Below are 27647 nucleotides of genomic sequence, written 5' to 3'. Positions count from 1 at the left end.
GCTCTGTGAAGGGCTCCACCCCTTCTCTGCTCTCCCCAGCTGGGCGGCTAGTCCTTCAGCACATGTGTGCACACTCACACCCACAACCACACGCAGCACACACAAGTGACACGAGAGAGATCCTCGGTTGGGTCTTTACCCCAGGTGGACCCTGCCTCCTCTCAGCTGTTGCCACTGGAGGGCTGCTCCTTTGATCAGATTCCCATCATCTGCCAGTGCTCACAAGAAGGCATGGGGGCCAAAAGGCCTTGGATTCAGCTCCAGAAACTTCTTAGCTGGTTGACTGGGGAACAAGACTGGGACCAGAACCTGGACAATCTCTACATGTTACAACAGAAGAGGTAAGTTTTGGAGGGTACTGGGATCCAAACACTGATTTCTGATGGAGACTGAATCCCGGACAGAGTACCCTAGAACTCAGTGCTCTTAAATATATTCCTCCACCCCCTTCCCCATCATTATGATACCCCAGCCAGACCTTACTTAGTGAAGATGTAGCATAGGGCATCTAGAGAGAGCTTGTGTATGGAAGGAAAAGCCAGGGGCAGGGCGGGGCAGAGTGACAGCTGAACCTACAAAGTGCTGTGAAGGTGGACAGCGAAGGGACCGAAGGAGATCAGAGAAAAGAGCCAGGTCACTTGATTGTGGCTTGCTGGGGAAGGGGTTCGATCTGGAAGTGACATGGAAGAGGGCCGAGTTCAATTCTGCCATTTAGTAAGTACTATATATGGGACACACTAAATCCCATGAACATGGGAACAAGTCTGTGTCTGCTCTCCATGGCCTTTGGGTCAGGGAAGCTGGTGTGTCTCTAGGTCAATCATTCAATGGCTAAATGGGATCCAGGAAGAACAGCTTGAGAACAGGAGGCAGGGATTAGCCTTCAGGTGAGTGTTTGTGGTATTAGCCTTCTCCTCAAATAGGGATGGAGTAAGCAGAAAGCCACATCTGATGTGGGCCTCTCTGTGACTCTGAAGGGCCTTGGACTTGGTTCCGTGGGCTGCTATCTCTGTCTTGAACATCCCAATAACATCCCTACCCTGTGGTAGGACCTTTCACCTGCTACCTCTTCCAGGAGAGTGGGACTGGGGTGGTCTCTGAGAGAGCTGGCTTCTGTTCCTACCCTTTGCAGAAAGGCAGTGCAGCTAAGGAGCAGGAGTGGGAGAGACAGTGGCTTTCTACCGTGACCTTAGGACAGAGCTCTGGATTCCAGTCCTGGCCACTCCAGGCTGGTCAGGGACACATAGCTCACCAGGACTGAACACCCAAGGGAGATAGGGGAGGGATTGACCCCTCATTGTGCAAGTCTGTCCTGGGAGCATGACATGGTATAAAAACAAACTGCTGCTCCGACTGGAAAACTTTCCACCTTGGTACCTGTGGCCAAGAATGGGGACAGTGAGGACTTTTGGGGAATCAAGTCTATCTCCTCCGCTCTCTCCTATGGCCTTCAACCTGCTAGGTCCTGTGTTTGCCTTTGGAACCAATACTACAGTGTCTAACATAACAAGCTCCAGCTTTATCTCGTGTCCACTTCAGATCCAGACAGAGGCAGAAACAAAGATTAACCCCTAGAAGCCCTACAAGGTAATGGTCTCAACCCCTCCAAGCTCAGTGCGGTGTGAGGTGCTCGGGGCCTGACATCTATGGGTAAAGTGCAGGAGAAATGCTCATCCCAAACTGCACTCCCCACAGGAGCATGTGTCTCAACAGCCCACAGAAGTGGCCAGAACTTGAGTAGGTTGTGAACTCTATAGATCTTGTGAGGTCGCCCAGCTTAGCCTGGTCCTCCTTTGCTATCGGGTCTCCAGACTCCCATTGGCTGCAGAGAGTAGGTTTATTAAGGAAGCTTGAGAGAATCATCCAGAAGCACCCCCTCCTCCCCAGGTTCCACCTCCCAGGTTGCTGATGCATTTACTCCTCTTAGATGAAGTGAGCTAGACCTAAGGACATCTTCACAGGGATAACTTGGCTACCGCTTCTAAACCCCAGGCCACACTTCCTCTGGAACTGCCCCTTCTAGGAACCAAAGACAGCCAGAGGCTGTACATGGACCTGCCAGACTTGGGAGGAATTAGTATGGGGTCTGCCTTCTGAAACAAGCTCGTGCTCCAGTCTTCCCTGAGTTCCTTGAGTCCAGCAGATGACTCCACATAACAAAGCCAATGGGTTACTGCACCCTTGGCAGAGTCCTGTCTGTCTTACAGAATGTCCCCCTCCCTTCTGTTCATGGCTTCCCTGTGGCTGTCCTCACCCGACGATGTATCCTCCCCCAGGATCTGGGAAGCCCCACTGCTTCGAGCAGCCAAGGAACATGACTTGTGTACCCTTAAGAGGCTTCTACTAGACCCAAAGTGTGATTTTCAACAAAGAGGTAAGATCAGAGTTTAATGGATAGAAGTATGGATGGAAGGCTCTGTCCCCCAGCCCAGGACTTGAAGGTCTTTGCCAAATGGGGCCTTAGAGATGCTCCTGGAGCGAGGAGCCTCTTCTGTGAGCGTCTGCAGTGAGTGCTTAGGATCTGGGTTGTGTCCTGTTCTAGGAGCCTTGGGGGAGACAGCGTTGCACATAGCTGCCCTCTACGACAACCTGGAGGCCGCGATGGCGCTGATGGAGGCTGCACCCGATCTCGTCACAGAGCCTATTGTGTGTGAACCATTTGTAGGTGAGGGGACTGTACTGTTCGCTATTCAAGGCAAAAACAGGGATGGGAAGGTGAGGCGTCATCTGCAACGGGACCTGTGATGCATGAGCTAGGGGAAAGAGGTGGAAGGTCAGGAAGAACAGTTTGTTATCTATGAGTTGGGACAAATGTAAGAGTCTTGGTGTTGGCTTTTTAGCATCCTTGAATTCCATTAGCGCTTTCACACTTTCGGGAGATCCTTTCACATCCTTGAGGGCATCTTTCTGTATCTCTTTCTGGCCTAGTGTCACAGGGTACTTAGTTATACTGCATACTAAGTTCTATCAAGCACTTAGTTATGCTAAGTGGCTCTGTGAGCTCTCACAAGGTGTGAGGGTGTGGGCTGGTCAGTCAGAAGGACTAAGAACCCTCAATCTCTGGCTACTTGGTGGAACCTATTACCATTGTTTCTGTGAGGAGCTGCCAGGGAGCCATGCAGGGTTCTGGGGGTATTGTGTACCTAAGGAAGTGGGGAAATAACAGACCTGTGACTCATGGCTCTCTCTGGGCCAGGTCAGACTGCACTGCACATCGCTGTCATGAACCAGAACGTGAACCTGGTGCGCGCCCTGCTTGCCCGAGGGGCCAGCGTCTCTGCCAGAGCTACAGGCTTTGCCTTCCACCTCAGCCCCCACAACCTCATCTACTATGGTGAGAGCCAGGGCCTCGCTGGCAGGAAGGGGAGGTGAAGAGCTGCAGAGAGCTGGGCAGGGGCAAAGGCAGGCTAGGCAAAAGAGAGCTGTGCCAGAAGAGAGCTCTGTCTGTTGGGACACTGGGAGGGGCAGCCCTTCTAGGACTTAAGGCCAGAGGCCCCTCCTCCTCAGGACCTCTGCACTGTCCCTTCCTCTGGCTCCTCTCAGCTGAGATAGGGGAAGGGGAGGAAGTCACCCAGGCAGAATGTCCTTCTTGTCCTGGGATCTGCCATCCCTGACCCAGCGGCCTCTGTGTTCCCAGGAGAGCACCCGCTGTCCTTTGCTGCCTGTGTGGGCAGTGAGGAGATCGTCCGGCTGCTCATTGAGCATGGAGCTGACATTCGGGCCCAGGACTCCCTGGGTAAGAGTGGGGATTAGGTGGGGTGTGGGATGCTGCAGGAGTGTATGGGGGAGGGGCACCGCTGACTTGGGCAAAGAGTAGGACTTTGGGCCTGAGGCCACAGTCTGCCTCTCTCTTCCCCCAGGAAACACAGTGCTTCACATCCTCATCCTGCAGCCCAACAAAACCTTTGCCTGCCAGATGTACAACCTGCTGCTGTCTTATGATGGAGGGGACCACCTGCAGTCCTTGGAGCTGGTGCCCAACCACCAGGGCCTCACCCCCTTCAAGCTGGCCGGAGTGGAGGGCAACACTGTGGTGAGAAGTTGCAGGAAGCAGAGGCAAACACTCCTCCTTGACACCTTGGTGCCATTCCCAGCCCAGATTGGGAGTTGTCTCTTCTCTTGTCCCTTGTCCCTGTTTCTTTCTTTGCCCAATGTATCTCACGGAAGTGTTGGCAGCTTACGCAGTCTACAGCCCGTGCTGAAGCTGTCTGCAATGCCCAGTGTAGAACTGTGGCCCTCTTGCTCCTCCCCTCTCTCCAGGCTCTAGAGAGAGTGATGGGGAGGGATAAACCTAGGCTCTTCTGCCCTTCCAAGAGGTGGCCATTAAGACTACCACCTTCTCTCCTTGGTCCTCCTGGACTGGGGCGTGGCGTGTACCTGTGACTCCTGACCATCCCACTTGCTGTCAGATGTTCCAGCACCTGATGCAGAAGCGGAAGCACATCCAGTGGACGTATGGGCCGCTGACCTCCACCCTCTATGACCTCACAGAGATCGACTCTTGGAGAGAAGAGTTGTCCTTTCTGGAGCTCGTGGTCTCCTCCAAGAAGCGTGAGGTATTGAAGTCAATGAGGGTCAAGGGCATTCATCCAAGAGACTTGGTATTCAACACAGACCTTGTCCCTATGCTAGGACCTTTGGGGTCAGACAATTCTGTCTTGCAATAGGAAGAGAAGAAAACGGTCTCTTGAGGTCTGTGGGGAGAAAGACTACCCAACACCCATCTACTGGACCACTCTCCTTTTTCCCTTTGCCCAGCCCTGCTCTTCTCCCTCCCTCTGTCCAATCCTTTTTCCTTCCCTCTTCAGCATATTGCTGTGTCCCAGATACTACACAAGAAATTATGAATATGTAAGTGAATAAAACACAGTCCACTTCCTAGTTTCTGGTCACTGTCCTTAATAATTGTAGTACAACTGTACCACAACAGGGATCTATTACTACATACAGGGTAAGCACAGTGAAGGTGGCGGGGGGGGGGGGTCACATTGGCTTAGATATAGCAAAAAAAAAGTTATTGAAGAAGTAGTCCAACTGGAACTTTAGTAGGGAGTCACTGGGAAGATGAGAAGGAAAGAGAGCTTTGCAGAGAGGAAATAAGAAATAGACCATTCATACAGTGCTGGCCTGTATAATAGGAGGGAGAGGAAATTTTGTTAAGAACTATAGGGAAAAAAAGAAAGAACTAGCTGAATGTGGTGGTTTGGCCTGTAATCTCAGCCCTCAGGAGGCCGAACGAAACAAGAGGGTTGTAAGTTTGAGGCCAGACTTGGTTGCATGGCCTCTCTCTCAAACATAAAAATTAAAAAATAAAAGAAGACAGAAAAATGAGAGGAAACAAAGAAAAAGAAAAGAAGGAGGATGGAAAGAAGAGAAAGAAAGAAAAGAAAGAGGGAAGGGAAGGGAAGGGAGGAAAGAAGGAAGGAAAAAGGGTCAGAAAATGCTTCTGGATTTCAGAATTGTCCAAGCTACTGGTGAAATAATAGTTTTTGCTGCTTATCTACATGACAGTTTCCTAAGAAGGCTTACAGATCCAGGAAGCATGGAGAATTGTTAATCCTGGTGACAAGAGAAGCTGAGCTAGTTTGTGTGTGCCTCTTTAGAGATAATCTGGAAACAGATGAGCTTTGGACAGATTTTCTTAGGTGTTAAGCACCCTTCTTCTGCAGATTTTGTGAGCAAGTTTCCTTGGTCATTGCCCTCAGGTAGTCCTCAATATTCTTGTGTGAGTTCCACACATCTGGTGTCAGCTATTTTCCTCTTCTATAACACTGCCTGGCTGGCCCCCCTCTTGCTTTCCCTTGCTATCTCCATCCTTAGTTTCAGTAGAGTAGCCAGACTTCTATTTTATGGCAAAATGAGTCTCTTTGGCTGGGACTACCTCAACTTCCTGTCCGGAACTATCAAGAGTGTCTAGAAATTGCTCATTGAGCTTCATTAGGAAAGCTATTTATTTCTGCTAATAGTTAATCTCTTCAGCTTTGCTTTACATCTGTCTTTTTTCTAATTTCTAGATGCCTCATCCTTTCTATCATCCTCTTTCATATATACCTTAACCTCTAGCTGTGTCTACTTATGCCAGAGCCCTGGCCCACCTGCTCAGCTCATTGCCATATTATATTACTTGCTGTGCTGATTTTCTCTCACCTAACAGTCATTTTAGAGCAACAGGGACTATGTCTCCGTTTGGATTTCCCAATGGCTTTCCATCAAATTCAGAAAGAAAAAAAAAAAGAATTCAGCTCCCTACATTGGCATCTATGGTACACAATGATCTGGCTTTCATTTCCCATTGTAACTTATATTCTCCATGCCCAATAATTTCTCTCATATTCCCAACCACACCTGAACTACAAATGGGCAGTGACCTCTGATAACTTCCTAGTCTGCTGACTGCATGATTTCATGGACTGGTCTTTCCTAACTCTGTACTACTTCATCTGTTAAGACCTTCATGATGGATGTACCCTGTGTTGTGTTCTGAAATAGTTTCTCTGTGATACTAACACAGAGGCTAGCATAGATGTCTGGCTAGATATCTGTACAAGAAAGGAGTGATTAACTGAATAGACACACTGGGGAACACCAATACTCCTTAATATGTCCATCACCCCACTGCAGGCTCGCCAAATCCTAGAGCAGACCCCAGTGAAGGAGCTGGTGAGCCTCAAGTGGAAGAAATATGGGCGGCCCTACTTCTGTGTGCTGGGCGCCTTGTACATCCTCTACATGATCTGCTTCACCGCGTGCTGTGTCTACCGCCCCCTCAAGTTCCGGGATGGCAACCGCACAAGTTCTCGCGATAACACCATCCTGGAACAGAAGCTCCTACAGGTGATTCTTCTCCAAAGGGACAAAGGGAGATTATAATAGTAGTATGGGGTGATTGTGCTGGAGACTCGACCTATGCTATCCAGAAAAGGTCTCCCTGACTCCAGAAGTTGTGGGGCCCAGAGGTGGAGTCTAACGAGTAAGAGAATATTTGTTCAGAAAGCTGTGGATTTTCTCACAAAAAAATTTTTTTGAAAAAGAGTTCTTGCTATTTATAACACTCTACCTATGTGAATTTCTTATAATTTCCAAAGAAGACCAGTTCTATGTAGTAGGATGTTCAAAAGCTTGTTCTAAAGAGAAAAACAGTGTTCTGTGTCCATCTCTGTCTGGTTTGTTAGGGAAAGACAGACAGCACTCTGGTCTGCCTTTTCCTGTGTGTGTACTGTCGGTATAAGTGCATAGGCAATAATGGCTCAGCTGTGTGAGCACTTGTTGAAGCTTGTGGAATAGGGTGCCAGAGTGGGTGGTAGGTGGGAGTAAATCACCTCGGAGCTCTTCTTGCTGCTGTAAATCTGCCATTCTATGGTGTCCTTTAGATAACTGGAGTGAGAAAGAAGGCCAGTGAGAGGTGTGTAGTAGATGTAAAACTCTGCTGCTAGGGACAGCAAACCCTTTGATTGTCATAGAATCTACACTCTAATGAGTACTTTTGAACACACACACACATTCACACACACACAAATATGTATTCAGCCAGTATAGGGATGGTTGTGAGCTTAGTTTATGGACTTGTAAAAATTTTGTTTTGGTGGATTAAAAGTAGTCCACCAACATGAGGCAGGCATAATGGGAAGAAAGAAAAACACGAGGAAAAATTTTGCAAGCAAGGAGGAGTGAGTGAAGATTTTTTTTCCGTATGTGGGATATAGGAATAACTCATAATAGGCTAGGAAAAGGTACAGTTTGGGCAGAAAGAAAAGATAAACTTCCTGCAGTCAAGAAGCAAATACCCTGAGGTAGATTAGACTGGAGATAGTATGCAATACAGAGAAAGAGCAGAGCAAAGAACCCCAAGCTAAGTAATGACATTCTCTCCCACCATATTTCTCCGTTTCCTCAGAAGCATTATTTCCAATCCTTCCTCTCACAGTTAAGTGGTCTTTTTTAACATGTTTAGAGTATAGATACTGTTCTATCCTAACAGTTGGGAGAGACAGTTAATTACCACTATTTCCTGTGTATTATCTCTTTGTTTTGGTGGCATAAAGAAATATATGCAAGCATGTTCCTTTAGTCCAGATAATCTAAAGGTCCCTTCTACATGCCTTAGGATGGGGATAAGTATAATTATATCTAAGTATCTCCATCCATTCTTTTTTTCCTTCCTAGTCTTTCTTCTTCCTTGGCATTTCTTCTGGTTTGGGTTTTTTGCTTAGGTCAAAATTACATTGGCCCAAAGAGAAGACTATTGACTTTTAAGTGATCTGTTCATGGTGGGTAACAATGAGTAAGAGAGTTAAGAATGCAGAAGTAAAGGGTTTATCTAGCAAAGAACACCACGGAAAGGTTCTTATTCTTTGGCATTAATCCCTGAATTTGGCCCCAAGTTCATGGCATATCTGTGTTCCTTAGAAGTCAGTCAGTTTGGATTGGAATGAGGGTTCCCAAACTTATCACTGTGATTTGCACCATTTTGCTTTCCCACAGTACCAAGTTTGTAGATAAATGTTTGTTACTTGAAAGTCTTAGAAATATAAAAGTGAACAAATATGATACATTGATGAATGTATTTGTCCACCAGTTTGTGGAGTCTTTTCTTGAATGAATGAATACTCTAATAGCTAATTATATAAATAAGTCTGGAAGTCTAGGACTCTTGGTCACTCTAAGATTTCTTAGGTGGATATTTTATGAACTGCAGAAATCACAAGGCTCCAGGACCATGAAAATCCCTTCTAGCTTAACTTCTTGGATTTTATGAAGCAGCGTAGCTGTAGCATACCAGAACATTTGAAATTGAGGAAAACAAACATCTATATTTATTTGAGGCAATGTAAACTACACAAAAGCTAACCTATGGAAGCATTCAGTTAGTTAATCTTTATCTAGTTCTGGGAATGACTTAATGACTCTAAGATGCTTCTTTGTTCAGACATAAAAGATATGCTTCTTCCAAGTTTTCCCAAGAAACCTATTAATTGTAATTGATTTCCTCTCCCCTTCAATTTCTGCTTGCTCTAGTTGAGATCAACATGTACTCTACCTTTAGTTCTATTCCCAGGTGACTGGGAAGTTCAAAGTCTAGGAGTCAGGAGGCTTAGAGTTTAGTCCTGATTTTGAAATTAAATGGTTGTTTGACCTCAAGCAAATCCTCCCCAAATCCTGCTAGATCTGTGTTTTTAACAATGATAGCAGGTTAGAAACCTGGAAAGCTGGTGAAGACAAGAAAAAAAAATTTAAAGGAGGAAGAGAGGGAGGAAAAGAAGAAGAAAGGGAAAGAGGGAGGAGGGAAGGAGAGAGAGAGAGAGAAAGAGAGAGAGAGAGAAACAGCCCCTATGCTGAAACTTTAATAAATCAGAATATCTGAAGTAGAAGGCTTGGTGTTTTTAAGGTGTTCTTTCTAGTATATTCAGCTAGAGCTGAGAACTAGCGATTCTGTCTTTGAGATTTATTCAACTCTGGTTATTAAATCTAACTTCCATTACTCAGGTCACTTAGACTCCTGTACACTGTTCAGTTATAAGGGCATTGATTTTTACCCTTCAACACAAATCCCTATGTCTCTTAGGAAATAATCCTTCAAGCTCTCCTTCATGACTTCCTCCCCTAGAACTGTTGCACTAATTCATTCATTAAACAAATACTGCTGAACAATTTTCCCAGTGTTAGAAATTGAACAATCATGGCTTATGCAAAATACAATAGAGTGTTCTGCCTATTACAGACATCTGATTTATATTGATCAAATGAGCATATGCATAGACATCTCATTAAAAACAGCTTATCGTTAACATTGTTTTTTTCCATGGTAAGAAAAGAAGAGCAGGGTTCTGAGAGAGGGTATTATTGAGGCCTGGTTCCCCAGGAGGCCAGAGAAGCCTTTTGAACAACCCAGGTCTCTGAATTGAAATCGTGGTGAACTGTAGATCAAAAGAGGGTTATAGGCAGAGAGAATACTTACACAAAGGTTCAGAGCCAGGAAAATCATCCTCAAAGTCTAGGAAATCAAAGGAGAGATACTAGAACGTGGGAAACTGGGCTGGTTACTACCAGGTGAGGTTTTCCAGACATACTCTTGCTGAATCATATACAGGGCACAGAAGACCATATAAAATATTTTACTCTTTATCCCTACAGTAATGGGAAGCTCAGAAGCACTTTGAACAGGGGAAAGACTCGATCAGATTTAAAAAGAAGAAGAAGAAGACTATATTTCATCATGGATATTAGTTTTCAAAGAACTTACTGATTAGGAAATAGGAATTAATATATAATTTCTCCTGAACTTAGGTTATTTCTTGATATAGGGTGCATTTTAAGCTATTTAAAAATTATTAACAAGGGGCTGGGAAAGTGGCTCAGTGGTAGAGCGCTTGCCTTGCATGCATGCCTGAGGCCCTGGGTTCGATTCATCAGCACCACATAAGCAAAAAAGAAAAAAGCCAGAAGTGGCACTGTGGCTCAAGTGGTAGAGCGCTAGCCTTGAGCTGAAGAGCTGAGGGACAGCGCCCAGGCCCAGAGTTCAGGCCCCACGACTGGACCCAAAAAAAAAAAATCGTCCCCATTGAAACAATGGTATATCTGAGATCAAGGAGACTAAGCACTTTTTAACAAAGACATTTGGCTAGAAGGATAGTTCTAGAAGGTTAGGGTACAAGTATCCTTCATCTTAAGTATCAACATAGACCATTTCACCCTTCAAAGTGAATCTTCATCTTTTCTCTTTGGGGATCCATTACATTAGAAACTTATGTCTCCAGGGTATGAGCTAGTCAAGCTCCACTTTTATGTAGCCATATCTAATTTAATCTGTTAGGGCCCTGAGATAAATGGGAATGAGAGCAGATATAGAGTGCTTCCCATTCCAGCTAATGAGCTACTGTTAATCCTCCAATTTTGTTAATCAACAGTATTTTTTTTATGTTATGGGAAATTGTAACTAGGCCCAGGTCCAGTTGCTTGCCATTTGAAATCTAATACTCAAGAGAGGTGAGTTGGTAGAAAGGAAGTCAGTTTGTTTGTATTTTTACTTGTCATTTATGTTTCCTCCTCCTCCTCTAACTCCTCCTCCTCTTCCTCCTCCTTCTCCTTGTTCTGTAGATGCACAAAGAGGTTACAATTCCATAAATAAGGTTATCAGTATAGTGTTTCTTGGTCAATGTCATCTTTTCTTTATTTCTCCCCCATTTTCCCCTCCTGTTCCTACCCTCAAGTTATATAGTTCATCTATGAAGATAATGACTACATTTGCTCACCTGTCTCCTCCCTCCATTTCTGTGCTCTCGGCATTGCCCATCTCCTAAAATGTATTTCAGTTTTATTCAGGGGCCAGTATCCAGAGAAGATAAGGGTCTCATCTAAGATCTTCCAAGTTCCATCTTGGGAAACACAGGTACATGAAGTACATGAGGTACATAAGGCACTGAGGAGGAACACTGTGTCCTGGATGGCGTCTTCATAATTCAGAGCATGTGGTTCCTTCTTTGTTATTAGGCTAGAACACCATCAAGGATTTTGACCTCCTGGGGCTAGCTCTTGTCATTATTTAAAAAGATACATTTCTGCAAGGTAAACCTTGTGGAAATTCTCACATGTTGGGGCAGTTGATATATGGAGCTGAAGAATAAACAGGATGTTACATATTATAATATAATCTGAAGATCAGAAGACTTTCTGGTTCTGCAAATTTAAAGAAAGGTTATTTGGCAGTTAACCATTCAATCATTTAGCTGTGATTTCTCCTTAAAATTCAGAAAGTCAGGCAAAAGGATGGGACATCATCTCGTTAAAATAGAGAGAGAAGAGAGGAAACAAGGTGAATGCAGTCATACTATTCAATGCATATACTATGAAAGAAGGGAAAATGAAAGGAGGGGTTGGGTTCACAGGGAGGGGGAACAATAATGAAAGGGATGATACGGATCAAGATGCATTGTACTCATAAACTGATTTGTTTAATGATAACGTCTTTATACAACTTCTTAAAGTTAATAAAAATATAATTTATAAAAACATAGAGGTAACTTGAATACTTGGGAGGATGGGGGAAGATTGTGAGTTACAGGCCAGACTGGACTGTGTAAAAAAACAAATAAAATACAGAAAGGAAAATTAAAAAGGAGGAGCTATAACTTTTCAAATGACAATTCACAAAGGAGTTGCCACTGTTAATGATTTTTCTAAAGACAGTGGAAATTTCCTGACAGTCTCTTTCTGAGAAAATGTAGACTAGGATGTAACATAAACCTGAGATAGTATTAAAATTTAAATCATAAAAGCTTTATATATTTGAATCAATTCAAATAGCCATAATAATTTTTTTAGCATTTTTATTGTTTGCATTAGTGATACAGAAGGAGATTTCATTGTTGCATTTGCACACATGTTTATAATATATTCCAATCAGTCTCATGTTATCTACCACTCTCCTTTCCTTCCTTTTCCTCTTTCCCCTTTCCCAGAACAATTTCAACTGGTTTTCTTGTTCTATTTTCATAGTTGCAAACAATCTGTTTCAGCCAGGCTTATTCTTTTTTAACAAGTAAGCATTTTAAAATTATTCACCCTCTATTTTTCTTTTTCCCTTTCCCCTTCTCATTTCTTCCCATGTAGTCTCTTAGGTAGATTACTGTTCTGTGTTTATCCACATACATTGTTATGTATATGTTATGTATATGCATGTTCCTATCTATGAATATGTATGTCTTTTCAGTCTGCCCTCCACATATAGTGAAAATATAGTGAAAACACATGATATTTGATTGTTTGAGCTTCTCTTGTCTTGCTCAGTATGATCTACAATTGCATCTACTTTCCTGCAAATAACATGATTTTGTTTTTCTTGGGTCTTTATGACCCAAGATACATATCAGAAACATCCACAGAGCTTTTGTTTTTATTAGAAAAACAGATAGCAAATTGGCCCAATTTGTTGGGCAAAGATTCGTCAGTTAACTCTGATGGACAGGAACATTTAGGAACCCTTTCCCAGTTTGGAGACTTGGAATAACTCTTCATCAAGAGCCAGAAGGGTCCTTTCTGTTAGCTTCATTCCTTTTCCAGTCTGTGAGCTGGGAGGGAAAAAAAAGAAAGTCTATAGTGAAGTTGACAACTGAACCTTGTGCCCTCCCACTTCCTATCAGAGGCAGCCCACACCGCCCTGTTCTTCCCTGTGTGGCGCACACTGGCTCTTTCAACCCATGAATGCCTGAGGCTCTGCTATGCCCTGCTCTGGGCATTTCCTTTGAAACAAAGGCCTCAGTCAGCTGGTGAATGAGAGCAATTTCATTAAGACAATTTCCAGTGAGGGATAAATGGCTAACCTGTGTTGGGGATTTGGTGATCAACAATTGCTAAAATTCCAAGCCACATTGTGATATAAAAATGTTTCAGCCATTTAGTTTTAGAGGTGTGTCTGGGGGTGAGTATTTCTTAGTGCATCATTAGTTAGCCATGCTTAAGCGGCCTTGACCTTGGAATCTGGAGCTATCAGAAAAGACTCATTACTTAACATCTTTTTTTCTCATTTTGTCTCCAGATGAGTTTCCCTGTCTCCATTTTGTGAGTCCTTCTTTACCTCACTTCTGAAACTTTGGGGTAAACTGAAGTCAAACCTACAATCTCCCTCTTCTATCCCTCCTCCTTCCTTCTTTTCTTTCTTACTAATTGAGTACCATTACCACATTCTACATTATGGATAAAAAGTTGGAGTGAGATGTCTCTTGTCTCAGGAAGACTACTGGTCAGACATGGAGTTTCCATCTTGGGTGAGGGATAGAAACACAGAGTGGTACCAAGGGCCCCCAAGAGGAAAACTTGAGCTGGGACGAGAGGAACAAAGACAGTAGAGGAATGTTGGCCTGGCCTAAGTCTTGACACCTAGGGAAAGGTGAGCTAGGCGAAGATGGTGGCAGAGATATTCTAAAGAAAAGGGGGGTACATTCTATTTAAGGACCTGACTCAACAGCCAAGGACCCCAATACCTTAGTATGACTATAGCCACAAGACCCTGGTCAGAGCAGGGAGGAGGGTTTTGTACATCACGTTTGTCATCTGGGTTTTATTCTTATCTCCCCATGAGAACTTCTAAATAAGTGAATACATGCTAGTGATTTAAAAATCAAATGACAGAACTGACGAAGGACAACCATGTCCCGAACTGCCCTTGCTCCTCACCCATGCTCATTGCCTGGGAATAGCTAGGTTTTATTTATTTCTTCTTGGGTCTTTACTCTAGTTATCACCCCCATGCAGACAGAATAACATGTTCCTATCTTCATTTGTTAATCAAATTTAGACATTATCTAGTGAATTTCTACTACTGTAAGGATTTAGAAAACACCGTTCAGTGCCATCTTGCCGGCATTTTAAATCCCCAAAGCACTGAGCAGCAGGAAAAGCATTTAAACAGAGAAACAGCCTAGTGATGTTTGCATTTTAGAAAGATCAGTTCAGAAGCTTAGAGGGGAAGTAGAAAAGGAGAAAGTAGGTGCTACATAAACCATGTGTTAGCCTCCATGTGTTTGCTTTAAGGCATAAGTTTTGTGAATTGAGGGAGAAAAGGGAATTGGGATACTAGACACAAAGGACTTCAGAATCAGTACCCATGATAATTAACTTTGCTGACTATAACCTTGATCGATACCCAAACCTTACTATAAGGACCATAAATCTAGAGAGCTATGTTTTAGCCTTTCAATTTAGACAGAAAATCTTGAATACAATCCCTAAAAGGAAAATAAAAGACTGTAAAAACTTAAAGGGAAAATGTCATTATTGGGTTTAAGATTTATTTCTAAAAGTGCCAGGTGGTTAATCAAAGTTTATCACATTAAGAGACATAAAAATAAAAATCAATCACTGAACAAAGCCCCTTTTCATTGTTAAAGCACTAGTTTTCTTAACTATGCAAAGAGTATCTAGTTTTACCAGTCTAACTAAAATTTAGTCTAACTAAAGTTCCTCTGAAATCAATAGCCAAGTGGTTTCTTTTAAAAGTCCTCAATATTATTATGTTTATGGAAATTTTTATACACATTTTGTTTTTGCTTTTAAAAAAGAACAGTTTATCTTGACAAGTGTTTACTTTGCATTAGTATGATTCACTATTTTCTCTTTCTGAAAATAATATTTTAGCATACATGAGGCAGACAGAAATCCTATTTCAATTAAAATAAAAGCTAATTTATTTTAATTTTACCTTAAAACAATGTTATCAAAATAATAAATGTTTTATGTTTGTCTAAAAATAATCAAGCAAAATTGCTATCAAAGTCTAGAATGTACATTACAGTAAAATGCTATGCTTTATTTATATTTCTCAAAAATGTATGCATTCACTTGTGTGAATTTATTATTTGTTGTTTTATATGAGATAGAAAATAAATAATAGACGCAAAAAGCATAACTAAATCTAGCAGAAATATGCAAATATCAATGGAAAATGGAAGTTTTATTCTTTCTCACCACATGAAAATCCACTTTAAATGGTGTCCAAATTTCATATTAGAGTGTACTCTGGGGAAGAGTGGACAATAAACTTGGTAAAGTATCTATTTTACAGAGGAGTCCTTTCTCAGATTTTTTTCCCCAATCTTCCGTTTTAAAATAATTTAGCATGGAAGCACAGCGGATTTGGATCTTCGCTTACAATCTAGGAATATAAATGTGGACATCATACCATAGACTATACTGCCCTTCCCAATCTTTTGATATAGCATAAATATTTTTATAAATAAAAGTTACTCTAATTTTTTTTAAAGAACGGTTTAAAATTAAAGAACAAAGCAAAACACTATTTCAGGGACAAACAAACCCCTAGGGACAGCCCAGGGAAGTAAGATCCTAGAAAGAGCACAGACCAAAGCTCACAGCTTCTGGATTTGTTAACTTACCTGTTATTTGTACAACTTCCACGTGTAGGAATCTGCTGAGTAAGCAGAAAGGAGCTGGTACAGAGAAAGCATCTGCAGCTGGAGAGTTTGGGAGCCCACCTTGTCCCCAACTTCTCTGTTACTTGAGATTTCACTTTTTTCTATTTTCTTTTTCTCCCACAACAAGTGTCATCCCCTCTTGGGCCTCTAAGGGTACTCTCATCTTCACAGTGCTCCTGATCATCCTTTGCACTATTTTCCCAACATAGGCAACCAAGATATAGAGTTTGAAGAAGAAATATAGGAATTTTGTTCAGGAACAGATAGGGCGTAGATACAGAAGGGCATGCACTTCACCCCACATCCCCACTCCACCCTTGTAGAAGGACAATTCCTTCTACATCTCTGCTTAGGATAGGTAGGGTCACTTTTCTGAGAGCTGAAATCCATTGGTCATCTACAGACTAGTTTCTACTCTATTCATTATTGCCAGTCATAACAAAACTACAAGGAATGTGTGAATGGCTCTTTGTAAAGTCCACCCAAATATATCATCTAATATGAGTTTTGCAATAAGTCTAGGAGGTAAGCATTAGAGTCTTCATTTTACAGATGACAATTCCAAACCAGATTTATGGTCCTTATAGTAAGGTTCAGGTATTGATCCAGGTTATATTCATATTTTTCATGACTGGTTCAAATCTCATTGGAGCTGGCAGGTTCTTGTCTTGTAGTGGAAGCTGAATTCTGAGATAAGTTCACAGTGTCTTCTATCCAGTGTGAGATCCAATGAGTTAGGAAAAGCTGGACTTTCTCCCCTGGATGAAACAATTACAAGGTCCTATAATCTGTTGTTCACTTGGCATTTTTGTTTTGTTTTGTCTTATTGACAAAGTCTTGTCTCAAGCTGGCCCAAAAGTTACTCTGTAGCCCTGGCTATCTTGAACTTGTGGTTATTCTACCCCAGGCTCCCAAATCCTGGGACCACATCTATGAACCATCACACAGGGCATTGATTTTGTTGTTAGTGCTTTCAAATTTGTCCTTACCTGATCAGTTCACACATCATAAATTAGTATCCACAGCACAAACAAGATGTGCTATTGCTAAGATAGTCACTATAATCATTAGTATATAACCTTGGATATGTTGGCTCATATCCTGGTCATAGGTAGCCACAGCGAGGACCAGAGTGAAATGATGGTGATGAGAGGAATCTTCTTCAACTTGGATAGACCTTAGCGGCTATACAAAATTGTCCCAAAGGGTTTGGCTCTCACCAGAAAGCACTTCTTGTCTTGAACTTCCCTCCACAGGAGGCCTATGTGACTTACCAGGATAATATCCGGCTGGTAGGGGAGCTGGTGACCGTCACTGGGGCTGTGATTATCCTGCTCTTAGAGGTGAGGTGCAGGGAAGGGGAACTCCAGGTTAAGTCCATTCATCTGAAATCCCTAGAGCAAATGTAAGACTGATGAGGTTTTTGTTTTATTGCTCTCTCTCCAGATCCCAGACATTTTCAGAGTTGGTGCCTCTCGGTATTTTGGACAGACAGTCCTTGGGGGTCCATTTCATGTCATTATGTGAGTGTCTTCCATGCCCTGCTTTCACTTACTAAAGTTATTCCAGGTGTCCAGTTCATTATCTGAGATCTAGATGACAGGTGACCCTCATTCTAAGGATTTCTCTTCGAGTGGGTTTTTATCTACATATGTATATTTTTGATGTTAGGTTTAGTCCTAACATCAAAGCTTAACATCTAGTACCACTCAAGTGACCACCAAATTTAGAGGGGACCTAAAATATCTACAGGCACATCTCACTCTCTGCTTCCTGCTCCCTCCACAGAATTACTTATGCCTCCCTGGTGCTGGTGACCATGGTGATGAGGCTCACTAATGTGAATGGGGAAGTGGTACCCATCTCCTTGGCCCTGGTGTTGGGCTGGTGCAGTGTTATGTACTTCACTAGAGGATTTCAGATGCTGGGTCCCTTCACCATCATGATCCAGAAGGTCAGTGCTCTGGTTCTTTCTGGCTCAGCCACAGGACTTTGGCAGATGAAGATGGGGACAGGTATGAAGAGAAACTTCTGCTCTGAGTCAAGTGGGTGGAATCATGGAGACTTCCTGATCTGTCAGTAATAGTGGCTCAGAGACAATGGAGAAAGAATCGCCCCAGTCTCCTTTCTTTTCTGTCTCTGGTAGATGATATTTGGAGACTTAATGCGTTTCTGCTGGCTGATGGCTATGGTCATTCTAGGATTTGCCTCAGGTAAGAAGGATTTCTTTTTCTTGGTCATTTGATGTGGAACTTCAGAAAGAACATTTGTCTTTACTCCTGATCGCAGTTCTTATCTACACTACATTTCATCATCCTTGTTGTTTCCTGATGAAAAATTAGTCTAAAATCACACCTTCATCTATAGGTTCAGGACTCAGGTTGGCCTAGAAGATAAACCCATGGATTCTGGGCCACGAACATATATGTTGACTAACTTTTCTGCCAGACCTAAAAAAAACAAAAACAGCTGGAAAAAGTTATTTGGAGAGAGAAGGGGACATTAACAGGAAACAATGGAAAGTCTTTTCTTTAAAAAAAAACAAACACAAAAACCACCCCCCCACACACACTTCCACACATGAAGCTGGGCACCAGTGGTTCATGCCTGCAATTCTAGCTACTCAGGAGGCTGAGATCTGAGAATTTAGGTTCAAAGCTAGCCTGGACAAAAATGTCTATGAGACTCTTATACCAATTAACCAGCAAAAAGCCAGAAGTAGAGCTGTGGCTCAAGTGGAAAGAGTGCTTGCCTTTTGCAAAAATACTAAGGGAGAGTACCCTGAGTTCAGTCCTCAGAACACACAGCAACAACAAAAATCATAAGGCCAAACAGAAACAATGCAATGTGTAACTCTCTTGTGCAAGTATTCACAAAATGTACTCTCATTTTATATGTGGTCATTTAAAGTTGGGGCAAAAGTGAAGATATTTTAAAAGGGGGTATAGACTAACAGGTTGGAAAGACTGAAGCATGGCAGAGCAAACCAAAGGAAGAGCTGGGAGGAAGGGCTGAGAGAATGGGAACACATAGGAACTCACACAGTAGAGCATACCAGACGCCAAGGAAAGAACAGCACCAGAAGAATAAAACAGGGAGAAAGAGCAGAGGAAATCATGAATGAAGAGAAGGAAGGTCTGACAGCTGGGAAAAGAGAGGCCCAAGTCTGAAAAAGACATAGAGCTTTAACTCAATTAGAGATGAGTTTTGAAGATACCCCTAACTCTAAAATACCAAGCCTCTTCAGAGAACTCTATCATTATCTCCAGAAGTTTCTCAGTTCAGGAGTGTTTCCATTATAACCATAGATTTTTTTAAGTACAAGAAGACATAAAGTATAAAGGTAAGGCTGGCAGGCTGTCTAGTGGAGTGGACTATTCTATTCTTCTTCTCAGCTCTTGTGTATCCCTTCTCTCTTCTCCCTACTCCATCTACATATTAAAAAATAGGTCAACTGCTGAGTTCTGGTGGCTCATACCTGTAATCCTAACTAATTGGGAGGCTGAGATCCAAGGATTGCAGTTCAAAGCCAGTCTGGGCAGGAAAGCTGTGAGATTCATCTCATCAATTAACCATCAGAAAACCAGAAGTGAAGCTATAGTTCAAGGTAGTAGAGCACTAGCCTTGAGCAACAGAGCTCAGGGACAGTGCCAAGGCCTGAGTTCAAGCCTCATGATAGAAAGAAAGAAAGAAAGAAAGAAAGAAAGAAAGAAAGAAAGAAAGAAAGAAAGAAAGAAAGAAAGAAAGAAAGAAAGAAAGGAAGGAAGGAAAGGAAGGAAGGAAGAAAGAAAGAAAGAAAGAAAGAAAGAAAAGAAGGAAGGAAGGAAGGAAGAAAGGAAGGAAGGAAGAAAGAAACAAAGAAAGAAAGAAAAAGATTCTTTTTTTGGGGGGGGGCGGTCGTGGGGCCTGAACTCTGGGCCTGGGCGCTGTCCCTCAGCTCTTCAGCTCAAGGCTAGCACTCTACCACTTGAGCCACAGCACCACTTCTGGCTTTTTTCTTTTTGCTTATGTGGTGCTGAGGAATTGAACCCAAGGCCTCATGCATGCAAGTCAAGCACTCTACCACTGAGCCACCTTCCCAGCCCCAAGAAAAAGATTCAAAGCCAGCCTGGACCAACAAATCCTAGAAACTCTTATCTTTAGTTTACCAGCAAAATGCCAGAAATGGACCTGTGGCTCAAGTGGTAGCTTGCCAGCCTTGAGTGAAAAGGCTAATTGAGTCCTAGACGCCCTAAGTTCTAGTCTCGGTACTGGCACCCTTCTTCCCTCACATCCCCCCAAAATAGTGTAATAGTAAGAGAACATTTTCCATAGACTCCCCTAAATGACCCTTATTGGCCACTGAACTTGTGTTTTTTTTTTTTTCTAAAATAAGGAAGCAATTCTTAGTCCTGGATCCAGTTTCTGCTCTTGGATTCTGCTGGTTGACGTTTCAGGACTCTGTATACCCAGAAGCTGACTTAATGGGTTCATATTATAAGATCCAGATACTCAACTACCACTACCCAGTAGGCTCCACACTGAACAGGATTAACTTTGCCATGATGGGTCACGTTCACCTAGGGAATCTCAGAGCGATGAGTGCTTATCGTAAGGCCATCAAGATTAAAAAAAAAAAGTGGCTCTTCTTTTAGCCATATCACGTGCTCTGTTGTTTAAAATTGCTGAAGATTCCATGCATTCTTTTAACAGCTTATCTTTCAAATATTTAGTTTTCTACAAGGTAAGAACCTGTTAGGTAACTTATTAGGCACATACACAAATAATGATTTTTGGTAAATGCTTGAGTATTATCATTATATAGCATAATAAATGTGGGTAGTCATAAGATACCTTAGAGATTGCCAGCTGTACAAATAACTATATTTATATGTGTGTGATTGTATTATGATTGTATTTATATGTGTGTGATTGTATGTGTAAGCATATATATATATATACATCTACACAGATATTGGTATATATGTATACACACATAGATATGTGTGTGTGTGTGTGTATATATATATGCATGCATGCTTCAGAAGTAGAACTAATTCTAACCAGGCCTATGCTTACTGTGATAATTCAATTTATTTCCATATATCTTCTTTCTGGGTGGAGCAGCGTTCTATATCATTTTCCAGACAGAAGACCCAGCCAATCTGGGGGAATTCTCTAACTACCCCACAGCACTGTTCAGCACCTTTGAGCTGTTCCTCACCATTGTCGATGCCCCCGCCAACTACAGTGTGGATCTGCCCTTCATGTACAGCATCACATATGCTGCCTTCGCCATCATCGCCACCCTGCTCATGCTCAACCTGTTCATCGCCATGATGGGTGACACTCACTGGCGAGTGGCCCAGGAGAGGGATGAGCTCTGGAGAGCTCAGGTGAGATTATTAGGGTTAACCTTGCTATGTGGCCAACAATGGAGAGAAAAATCAAAGTGGGCTATGGAAGTCATAGAACAAGCCTGTGGTACTGTCCCCCTCTGTGAGGTGTATATAAACCTATGTGCATGGAAATGGCATACAGTGGAAGATACAAGTTACAAGTGGGTCTTTTCATTCATGTTTCCACAGTTTTTTTTTAGAGCTGGCTATACGCTGAGATGCGTTTAGGAGCTGGGACACAAACACTAGTCAGAAATACACCATTAACAAACTACTTCACAGAAGGCTGCAAAATTACAGAAGTGTCACAGAGAAGTAAGGCATATTTAAAAAGGACACAACTCTCTGGATATCATCTTTATAAAAAAATAATGAGAACTTTTTTTAAGTAAAAAAAAAGGATGCAACTAAGGAATCTAACTTTGAGTTTGAGAGGAGGCTGAGGGCTGGGTAGAGCTGGCAGGTATGATGGTGGAGGTGAGGACTGCTCACTTCTCGTTTATCTGGGAGAATCCACGAACTAACCAGGATGTTGTGCAGCCCAGCCTGCTCTAACCAAAGAATTGAAAATGGTGAAGGCGTGACCTTCTGGATCAAACAAAATGGGAGGCTGACGGTGTCATTAACAAACCCATAAATGTCCCTCTTGAGGAAAAAGAAAAGCAATCCCAGAGGAAAACACAGAATGACTGGAAGTCCTCAATTGGAATTAATCTGATGCAGCTAAGAATCTGAGAGACACAGGAATCAGTGACAGAGAGACTAGAAGGACATGACCCACCAATTTTAAAATGTCTAGCTCTTTCCACTACTAAGGACTCCTGACCTCTTCAGTGCACACCCTGTTCTTGTGCTAACAGACTATGATCCTTTTGAAACTAGAATGGTCTTTGATGATGGGGAGCTGGAAGATACAAAGAGAGGTCATGCCTTCCCTTACTTTGGGCATAACACTACTATCAATAACATTTAAAAATAGAGTCAAGTCTTCAAGCAAATACTTGGCTCTTTCTAAGCTTATGATCAACTAGCACATGACTGAGCCTTAGCTGAGCTCCTTAGACGTAAATGTAGTACCACAAGTTCATGTTACTGACTTAAGAACTGCATTCCAGTTTAGTAAGATCATTTTATATTGCCTTTGTCACTGGGTCTACCATGCATCCCTCCCAGTCTTGTGTCACAGCTATGTTTGATAAGTTTAATTTCTGTGTTAATGATGGCTGGGCAAAGGACAGAACAAGAAGCATGCTACTAGAAACTTCCCTGCCAAGTAGGCAGCTATTTATTAATCAATCCTTTTTCATCTTAAGATATGGATGCTTAATTTTCTGTGAACTCCTTGAACTGGAAACAGCATCATTTCATCCCTGAGATCATACAGATTCTATTTAATCATTTTATTCAAATCAAAATCATTGGTCTGTGCCTTTCTTAGGAAAAAGAAAATGAAATTAGTTCAGAATGATTCATAGTCCATGAGTTGGAATGCTCACATGGAGTCAATGTTTTATTCAAACCATAAAAGGTTCTGTCCTGTGTGTGTGTGTGTGTGATGAAAGAAAAAAGGTTAGTATCCTCCTGACACAGGCTGGGAGTGGATAAATGGTGGTCTCCAGGGTCTTCATTGCACAGATTTCTGCTCTATTTTGGTGAGCTCAGTGTCTCTCTGTACCTCATGTTTCTTTCTGAGACCCTGGGAGACTCTTGTATCCTTCCAGGTTGTGGCCACCACAGTGATGCTGGAGAGGAAGATGCCTCGCTTCCTCTGGCCTCGATCAGGGATCTGTGGGTGTGACTATGGCCTGGGGGACCGCTGGTTCTTAAGGTGAGTGCCAGTGTGTATGTGTGACCTGAGGAGTTGTGTGCATCACAGGAGCAAGAGCCACCAGGGAAGCCGGGCACCAGTGGCTCACGCCTGTAATCCTAACTACTCAGAAAGCTGAGATCTGAGGATCACGGTTCAAAGCCAGCCCAGATAAGAAAGTCTGTGAGACTCTTATCCCCAATAAACCACTAGAAAACCGGAAGTTTCACTGTGGCTCAAGTGGTAGAGTGCTCACCTTGAGCTGAAGAGCTGAGGGATAATACCCAGGCCCAGAGTTCAAGCCCCACAACCGACCAAAAAAAAAAAAAAAGCCACCAGCTGATGATATTAGGAGACTGTGTGAGTCTGTCTAGTAGAAAGAGATGGAGCTGAAACAGAGGGGTTAAAGAGAGTCTCGGTGCAATGGTGGCTATGTGTTGTGATCTTGCTCAGATGAGCGTGTGTTACCCAGTGCGTTTTAGTGTTTTCTACTCATTTCCATTTTACTCTGGTCTTGAGTCTAACTTCCTTCTTGTTATTCTACCCTTAACTCCTGACCTGGCTCTCTCTCTCTCTCCTCAAAGGCGTTTCCTGAATTGCATCTTCTTGAACTTGTGACTCCTTAAGTGACTATTTTTGCTTTCAGATTCCCATAAATCAGTGCCACACACACACATCCTCCAACTCTCCCAAACCAATTGCTCACCACCTTTCCTTGGCTTCCTAGCTGAGCCTCTCCTCCACCTCCTTTTCCTCCCTTGATCAATCCTAGTCCTCTCCTCTGTTCTTAAAATCCTGTTTCCTCCTTGCTCACCTCCTGCTTCTCCCAAAGGCCTGTCTCCCCACAGCTCAACAGAATGCCTTCTGCTTTCTCCTCAATAGAGTCGAGAGCCACCATGACCAGAATCCTTTTCGGATGCTTCGTTATGTGGAAGCCTTCAAATGCCCAGACAAAGAAGATGGACAGGAGCAGCTATCTGAGAAACGGCCCTCTATCGCTGAGAGTGAGATTCTAGCTAGGTCCTCTCTGATCTTCCAAACACCGTCCCTGTCCAGAACTACATCCCAAAGCAGCAGCAGCCATCGGGGTTGGGAGATCCTTCGTCGAAACACCCTGGGACACTTGAATATTGGACTGGACCTTGGTGAGGGGGATGGAGAGGAGATCTATCATTTCTAATGAGGAGTCTGGGTAGGGTAGAAAGGGAGATGTTTGCATATACAGGCATCTAACTCCCATGCTCATTAATGAATCCTGGGAGGGTATATGCAGAATAGTTTCTAAAGGATGCCATCTAACCCTTCACACCAGCATTTCTGGAGAGGTCAATGGCCATCCATTGTTGCACACATTATATGGATTCCTGGAGATCTCACATGTTGGGAGAGAAGTGGTAGCCGGCAACTGAACACACAGGGTAGGGAGACTAGATTAATATCAGGATCATCTGTTCTGCTCCATGTAGGCAACCAGAAAGTAGTATTCTATGAAGACTGTTTAGTTCCATTGGGTTACATGTGGGGAAAGCCAGTGTGACGTAGACATTGTGGTCCTATCCTCTTTTTTTCCCTTCTGTAAGACTCACTCTGCCTAGCAACCAAACCCCAGTTGGAAAATTGCAAGAAGAAAAGCTCTTTCTCCTCGCTTTCTTTAAAATTTCTCTTATTGTGGCAAAATGCACATAATATAAAATTTGCCATTTTAAGCAATTTTAGATGTATAATTTAGTGACAAAAGTACATTCAGACTGCTGTATAACCATCACCACAGATATTTTTCATCATCAAACACTGAAACTTATACCCACTAAACAATAGCTCTCCATCATTCCCTCTCTTCAGTTCATGATTACCAATACTTTCTGTCTGTGAATTGGTCTCCTCTGGGTACCACATAAAAGTGGAATCATGTTCTATTATATCTGCTTTATTTCACTTAACAGAATGGTCTCAAAGTTTCATCGATATGGTAGCAGGTATCAGAATTTTATTTCTTTTCTTAGGCCAAATAGTATTTCATTGTACATACACACACATACACACACACACACCACACACACACACACACACACACACACACACACACACACACACACACACTACAGTTTATCCACTCATTAGTCAGTGGATATTTGTGTTTTCCCCACTTCTTGGTGATTGTAAATAATGAATGTTATTAGGAAAATTGAATGTAAAAATGTCTGTTGAAGTCCCTGCTTCTAATTCTTTAAGTGTACACATTTAAAAATAGAATTTTGGGATCAGAAGGCCATCTATGTTTAATTTGGGGGGGAGCTAACATACTGTTTTCCACAGTATGCCTCACAATTTTACATTATCTCCTGATGGGTGTAAAATGGTATCTCATTGAAATTTTGTTATGGCTTTCCCAAAAGACTAAAGATATTACAAATCTTTTCATACACTTCTTTGTGAAGCATTTATATATCGTTGAAAAACAATGTCTATTTAAGTTCTTTGCCTCATTTTGAATTTGGTTGTTTTATTGTTGTGGTTGTTGGTGAGTTACTTTATCCTTGCTTTTTGAGACTCAGAGTCTGAAGTTTTGCATTGTATGTGCATCCTGATGTGTTTTTATGGGTAAGTGGTAAATCATGCTATCCTTGTCTGAGTGGGCTTTTTCTTCTATAGGTCTTCTCTAACCTTCAAGTTCTCTACAGATAATCATCCTTCTACATCCTTCTACAGTCAAAGGCTCCTGTGTTGTCTCCTGAAACCACCATTCTTGTTCCCCTCTCCACTTGCCCCTAGTCTGAATTGAAAAATGAATAGCAATCATGAAGGACCTGTGATAGGTACAAGGGGACAATGTGGAACCAAATATCCAGGGCTTCCATTACAGAAACTCATGTATAGTCTGTCTCTTATCCTCAGCCCTCATATCCTCAACTCTATGTGATTGCATTCCTTTTATGACCGCCAACAACAACCAAAACACAGCTACTTTAATGAAGATGGTTGTTTGATAAACCAAAGAAGGATTTAGGCAACCTCCAACAGATTCATTGAGCTACACAAACGTTGAGCCCAACAGTGAGAGACCGCATGAACTCATATGCATAGCCACGCACATGCACTGTCATACACGGTACACACAGGAGGCATGGGTTATGAGTGCTGAGTCATCATAAGTCATCGTGATTCTGTTTTCATCTCTCCCACACTTCCACACCCAGGTAAAGCTAAACTCCAATTTGTGTTCCCCATCCCATTCTCTCTCTGGCTTGTGCCCAGAACTGTCTCCTCTGAGCTTTCTCACTTGGCCAGCCCTCTTCCACCAACTCCATCAGCAAATCCGTGTTTCAGCCTTTAAATACTCTCCCTTAACCCCGCCTCTCTTTTCAATGACTGCCCTTTTTTATTCCCTGTTCAAGGCCAGACTTGAAGAGTAGACCCCATTGCCTAGTGGCTTTCCATGGATTCCTTAACCAATTGTGATTTGACCTGATCCAAGTTACTGATCCACTCTTGCTTGAGTTATCTTCCTGAAGTTTAACCCATAAACCATTGAACCATAACAGTTTTGCTTGAACTGTCTGTCACATTGTGATTACAGTTGATCACTTCTCACAGTCCTCCTACTCTTCTGTTCTACCACTCCCTTAAATACTTTCATCCATAGGGTACTCTGTCTCTTTCCCTCTCTCTCTGTCTCTCTCTCTCTCTGACTCTCTCTTTCTGTCTCTCTCCCTCCCACTCTCTCTCTGTCTCTCTCTCTGACTCTCTCTCTCTCCCCCACTTGGGCAGTCCCACCTGCTGCTTTACAGGGTTACCACATAGCAGCTCGTGATTGTCAAGTTTGTATCTTCAGTTTGAGATCTGCCCCCTGAATAGCTTGGATGTCCCTCTATTAGACCACTCGGACTGTTTGTAGCCACCTCAACTTTACATCAAGCATCTCTTCTTCCTCAATAAATCTGCTCTTCTACCGGTGTGCTCAATCACATATCGACAACATACAGACAAAGTTGTCCAAACCAGAATCCTAAGTGTCACCCTCAGTATGTCTGCCTTCTTTTTATAGCCATCAAGTCTCAAGTCTTGTGGATATTCTTTTCCTTAACACACCTTCAAAAAATAATTTTGATTAGGCAAGAAAATAAGTTGTCCTGCCTCTGCCCTAGCCCCTCAGGTGTTTTCCCTAAGGAGACTCACTATTTAAAGTGTGTTATTTCCCCCTCCAAAACCACATTCAATATATCCCAGCATGTATAATTATTAAAAAATAATATATATATATATATCAGGAAAAAATCTTGCTTTTCCTGATTAAAGTATTTTAAACATTTCTCCATAGCAGTAAAAAACAGAGTTGAGCGTGTTAACACATGCCTGTAATCCTCGTACTCAGAATCTTGAATCATATTCAAGATCAGCCTGGGCTACATAACAAGTCTGGTGTAGGCCAGACCTTATCTCAAAAAAAAAAACAACAAAACAGGACAACAACAAAGACCTCCTATTTGTTCCTCCCTCTCCAAACACTGTTTCCATTCTCCTAAAATGGACCACCAT

General features: G+C 42.5%; 1 protein-coding gene across 1 annotated transcript; it reads left to right on the top strand.

Annotated features, from left to right (window-relative positions):
• Positions 1 to 93: 93 nt before the first annotated feature.
• Positions 94 to 25579, top strand: Trpv5 (transient receptor potential cation channel, subfamily V, member 5). The gene is made up of 15 exons (XM_013021682.1): positions 94 to 341; positions 2277 to 2374; positions 2543 to 2665; positions 3197 to 3334; positions 3638 to 3736; positions 3861 to 4033; positions 4410 to 4556; positions 6622 to 6834; positions 17183 to 17269; positions 17373 to 17449; positions 17715 to 17880; positions 18073 to 18139; positions 21033 to 21301; positions 23026 to 23132; positions 23994 to 25579. The coding sequence occupies exons 1-15, from the start codon at positions 232 to 234 to the stop codon at positions 24289 to 24291; spliced, it is 2172 nt and encodes a 723-aa protein (XP_012877136.1). The 5' UTR covers positions 94 to 231; the 3' UTR covers positions 24292 to 25579.
• The last annotated feature ends 2068 nt before the right edge of the window (positions 25580 to 27647 follow it).

This window comes from Dipodomys ordii, unplaced genomic scaffold (assembly GCF_000151885.1).
Source record: "Dipodomys ordii isolate 6190 unplaced genomic scaffold, Dord_2.0 Scaffold56, whole genome shotgun sequence".
Lineage (NCBI taxonomy): Eukaryota > Metazoa > Chordata > Mammalia > Rodentia > Heteromyidae > Dipodomys > Dipodomys ordii.
This window is presented reverse-complemented; position numbering and strand designations above follow the sequence as displayed.

Excerpts from the sequence above, each read along its gene's own strand:
- Trpv5 (XM_013021682.1), top strand. The coding sequence starts at position 232 with ATGGGGGCCAAAAGGCCTTGGATTCAGCTCCAGAAACTTCTTAGCTGG. Across the intron at positions 342-2,276 it reads TACATGTTACAACAGAAGAG|GATCTGGGAAGCCCCACTGC; the intron begins GTAAGTTTTGGA and ends ATCCTCCCCCAG. Across the intron at positions 3,737-3,860 it reads TCGGGCCCAGGACTCCCTGG|GAAACACAGTGCTTCACATC; the intron begins GTAAGAGTGGGG and ends CTCTTCCCCCAG.